This window comes from Anolis sagrei, chromosome 12, assembly GCF_037176765.1.
Source record: "Anolis sagrei isolate rAnoSag1 chromosome 12, rAnoSag1.mat, whole genome shotgun sequence".
In the NCBI taxonomy this organism is placed as follows: Eukaryota; Metazoa; Chordata; class Lepidosauria; order Squamata; family Dactyloidae; genus Anolis; species Anolis sagrei.
The window spans coordinates 4,084,365-4,089,011 of record NC_090032.1 but is presented as its reverse complement, the minus strand read 5'-3'; the positions used below and the strand labels follow the sequence as shown (position 1 = coordinate 4,089,011).

At 43.0% G+C, this 4,647-nt stretch overlaps 1 protein-coding gene across 2 annotated transcripts in view; it reads left to right on the top strand.

Moving 5' to 3' along the window:
* The window catches only part of SNX27 (sorting nexin 27), a 40,266-nt gene extending 35,910 nt beyond the window's left edge, over window positions 1–4,356 (top strand). For both annotated transcript variants that reach the window (XM_067472330.1, XM_067472329.1), the window contains exon 13: window positions 3,128–4,356. In XM_067472330.1, the coding sequence (XP_067328431.1) occupies window positions 3,128–3,175 (48 nt within the window). In that variant the 3' untranslated portion in view covers window positions 3,176–4,356. The remainder of the gene's footprint in view (window positions 1–3,127) is intronic.
* The last annotated feature ends 291 nt before the right edge of the window (window positions 4,357–4,647 follow it).

Sequence of the window (4,647 nt, the reverse complement as noted above, 5' to 3'; positions counted from 1 at the left end):
GTGCCAGCTTCACACCATCACAACTTTCTTCCTCTCTCTCCCTTTCATCTTTCCTTCCTTCCTTCCTTCCTTCCTTTCTCTTTTCCTCCCTTTTTCCACTCCCTCCATCTTGCCTGCTTTTCTTTCTTTTTTTCTTTCTTTCTTTCTCTTTTCATCTTTTCTCTTTTCCTCCCTACCTGCCTGCCTTCTACTCCCTCCATTTTTTCCTTCCTTCCTTCCTTCCTTCCTTCCTTCCTTCCTTCCTTTCTCTTTTCGTCCCTTCTCTTTTTCTCCCTCCCTTCTTTTTACTCCCTCCATCCTCCTTCCTTCCTTCCTCTCCCTCCCTCCCTCCCTCCCTCCCTCCATCTTCCTTCCTTCCTTCCTTCCTTCCTTCCTTCCTTCCTTTCTCTTTTCATCCCTTCTCTTTTTCTCCCTCCCTTCTTTTTACTCCCTCCGTCTTTCTTCCTTCCTTCCTCCCTTCATTTTACTCCCTCCATCCTTCTTCCTTCCTTTCTCTTTTCATCCCTTCTATTTTTCTCCCTTCCTTCTACTCCCTCTTCCTTCCTTCCTTCCTTCCTTCCTTTCTTTCTCTCTCTTTTATCCTTCCTCTTTTCCTCCCTTCCTTTTTCCACTCCCTCCATCCTTCCTGCTTTTCTTTCTTTCTTTCTTTTGTTCTCTTTCCCTTCCTTCCTTCCTTCTTTCCTTCTAGACTTGCTCCAGGATCACCATCTCTCTCTATCCCCTGTATTTAAACAGTGCTTGCTCTGGAGTTCCATTTCCTACAAGGGTGATGGGACTGGTAGTCTTTTTCTCTGCTCAGGACAAATCCCACAATCCCATTGTGATGTTGTGTGTGCAAACCCATCCCTCCCCCTGTTTGCCCCTGTCTCTCATTGCCAAATAAAGCTGCTTGCATCTTTCTGGGAGCGGCTCGGGAAATGTATTTATTTCTTTATTTACAGCATTTATTTATATTCCGCCCTTCTCACCCTGAAGGAGACTCAGGGCAGATCACAGAACATATATATGCATATGGATAATGTTTATTCAGTGTCGTTTATACACTGACAAGATAGACAATTGTACATAAGTAGAGGTATATATATATAGCCTTCGTGGTGCAGTGAGTTAAACCGTTTGAGGTACTACTGACCGAAAATCGGCAGTTCAAATCTGGGGAATGGGGTGAGCTCCCGCTGTTAGCCCCAGCTCCTGCCAACCTGGCAGCTCAAAAGCATGCACATGTGAGTAGATCAATAGGGAAGGTAACGGCGCTCCATGCAGTCCACAAGATCTTGGAGGTGTCTACAGACAACGCCAGCTCTTTGGCTTAGCACCAGCGTTGAACATGACTGGACATAATATCAGGGGAAACCCTTACTTTTATTTATCTACTTACCTTTTGCTTTCGAACTGCTGGATAGGCGGAAGCTGGGCTAAAGGCCAGGAGCTCACCCTGACCTGGGCTTTGAACTGTCAACTTGCAGTTGGTGGTTTAACCTGTGCTAAAGCCCGGCCCTGCTGCAGCTGGTGGAAATTGATTGAGGAATCCCAATACAGTGTTCCCTCACTTTTTGCGGGTGTTACGTTCCAGGAACCGCAAAACAGTGAATCCACGAAAAGCGAACTGCGAAGTAGCGAGGGAACACTGTACATTACTATATTTATTGTAAAACCGCAAAACAGTGAATCCGCGAAAAATGAACTGCAAAGTAGCGAGGGAACACTGTACATTACTATATTTATTGAAAAACCACGAAACAGTGAATCCGCGAAAAGCAAATTGCAAAGTAGCAAGGGAACACTGTACATTACTATATCTATTGTAAAACCGTGAAACAGTGAATCCATGAAAAGCGAACTGCGAAGTAGCGAGGGAACACTGTTCCTTACTATATTGTAAAACCGTGAAACTGAATCCACGAAAAGTGAACCGCGAAGTAGCGAGGGAACATTTTACATTACTGTATTTATTGTAAAACCACAAAACAGTGAATCCACGAAAAGCAAAGTGCAAAGTAGCGAGGGAACACTGTACATTACTATATTTATTGTGAAACCGCGAAACATCGAATCAGCGGAAAACAAACTGCAAAGTAGCGAGGGAACACTGTACATTACTATATTTATTGTAAAACCGCAAAACATCGAATCAGCGAAAAGCGAACTGCGAAGTAGCGAGGGAACACTGTACATTACTATATTTATTGAAAAACAGCGAAACAGAGAAAAACGAACCGTGAAGTAGCGAGGGAACACTGTACATTACTGTATTTATTGAAAAACTTCAAGTCCGCGAAAAGCGAACCATGAAGTAGCGAGGGAACACTGTACATCACTATATTTATTGTAAAACTGCGAAACAGTGAATCCACGAACCGCGAAGTAGCGAGGTAACACTGTACATTACAGTATTTATTGAAAAACCGTGAAACAGAAAAACAAACCGTGAAGTGGTGAGGGAACACTGTACATTACTGTATTTATTGAAAAACTTCCAGTCCGCGAAAAGTGAACTGCGAAGTAGTGAGGGAACACTGTACATTACTATATGTATTGTAAAACCGCGAAACGGTGAATCCATGAACCACAAAGTAGTGAGGGAACACTGTACATTACTGTATTTATTGAAAAACTGTGATACAGAGAAAAACAAACCGTGAAGTAGCGAGGGAACACTGTACATTACTGTATTTATTGAAAAACAGCGGGTCCGCGTAAAGCGAAGTAGCAAGGGAACACTGTACATTACTATATTTATTGTAAAAACCGCGAAACAGTAAATCCACGAAAAGCGAACCGCGAAGTAGTGAGGGAACACTATACTATATTTATTGTAAAACCGCGAAACAGTGAGTCCACGAAAAGCGAACTGCAAAATAGCGAGGGAACACTACATTACTGTATTTATTGTAAAACCGCGAAACAGTGAATCCACGAAAAGCGAACTGCGAAGTAGCGAGGGAACACTACATTACTGTATTTATTGTAAAACCGCGAAACTGAATCCGCGAAAAGCGAACTGCAAAGTAGCGAGGGAATACTGTATTTTTGGGGATCTTTTCTGAACGGGGTGGGAATTTTGCGTCCGTCCTTCCAGCACCTTAACCTTCTCTCCTTTCTTCTCTCCTCCTTCTTGTCGTTCCAGAACATCTTTCAGGTGATGCGGACACAGCACAGAGACATTACGACTTAGCCTTGAGCCGCCTTGGACAAAAACAAAACCGTATTATCCCTCCTCCCCCCCCCCCCCCCCCCGTCCTTCCTTCCTCTTAAAAAATTTAACACTTTTAAAAAACGCAAGAAAAAAAATGAGAGGGAAACATGGTTTATTGTACTCATGCCCTTAAAACTAAATATTAATACCATTTGTGAATTTCATGTTTAAGCAACTTTGGGGAACCCACGAAGCCGCCGGAAACACGGGAGCGGGGAGTTCAGAGAAAAACTAAAAAAAACATGGCTTCTTATCGTTTTTTCCCCCTTTCCCCTTCCCGGAGTCGTGTTGTGAAAAGATGGACGATGCCGAGGGATTGTTCTTTCCTTTCTCTTCATTTGGATTGTTTTTGTTTTGTTTTTTTTCTACAACTGGATATAGATATGTACATCCATTTGCACTGTTTGGACATATATATGTATGTATGTAAAGAAAATTATATATACAAACTATCACGCACGTATATACATATATATAATTTTCATATCGGCGGGCGTTACCCTTGGAGCGCACAGAAGGGGGTCTCCTTCCGCCTGGGTTTGTTGTGCTGTTGTTGTTGTTGTATTATTAATTTTTTTTGTAGAAAAATCTAGAAGAAGGAAGCAAAGAAAAAGAGAGAGAAAAGGAAACGCCTCTCCTAGTCTATAGGGATTCGAACCGAAACACACATGTTGGTTGCCATCGGTTTCGGACACTTGAAACGAAGTTTTGTTTTGACGAGAGTCTTTCGGAAGTTGGGGAAAAGTCTTGGAATATCGGCACTTTCGGGGTTTCATCTCAGTGGAAATGCCCATGTTTGAATGTATACAGTCGCGGGAACTTAAATCGATGTTTTCTTATTTTTTTTTCAAAGTGCAAAATTTAATTTCAGCTCTGGCCATTTCCTACCTTCACCGTCGAGATATCATTAAGAGTTTTTTGGTCTTACATTTCTACCTTTCAGGTTCGGCGTTTGGTTTGTTTGGGCGGGAGGGAGGGGTGGGATTACGATTGGAAAACCTGTGGACACCCAGGACAAAATTGTCACCAAACACAGCCGTGGTCGGCAAATCAAGGTGGAAAATGAGACCTCGGAGGAGACGTCGTTCTCCACCATTTATTGCCACGACATCCTCTGGTTCCTTTTGGTGGACTAATAAATGCAACCTTCTCAGTGTTGAGCGAGTTGCCCATTTTATGGCGCCTTAGTCAACCGGAATACAATGCAAGGGGAATACATTCCAGGTTTTTCCATTCTCACTGAAAATATTGGGAGAAGAAGAAACACAGAGCTGGGGAGCGTCACCGATGTAGAGGGTTGGGATTTGGGTTGGAGATCTTTGTAGGACAGGAGATACCTGGCATCTTGGAGGGCTTGGTTCGTTCAACCAAGGTTCCTTCAGTGAGGTGGGTTATGCCACATCAAAGATGTCCCATTGAGCTTTTCAGGATCTAAAGAGCATCACCAATGT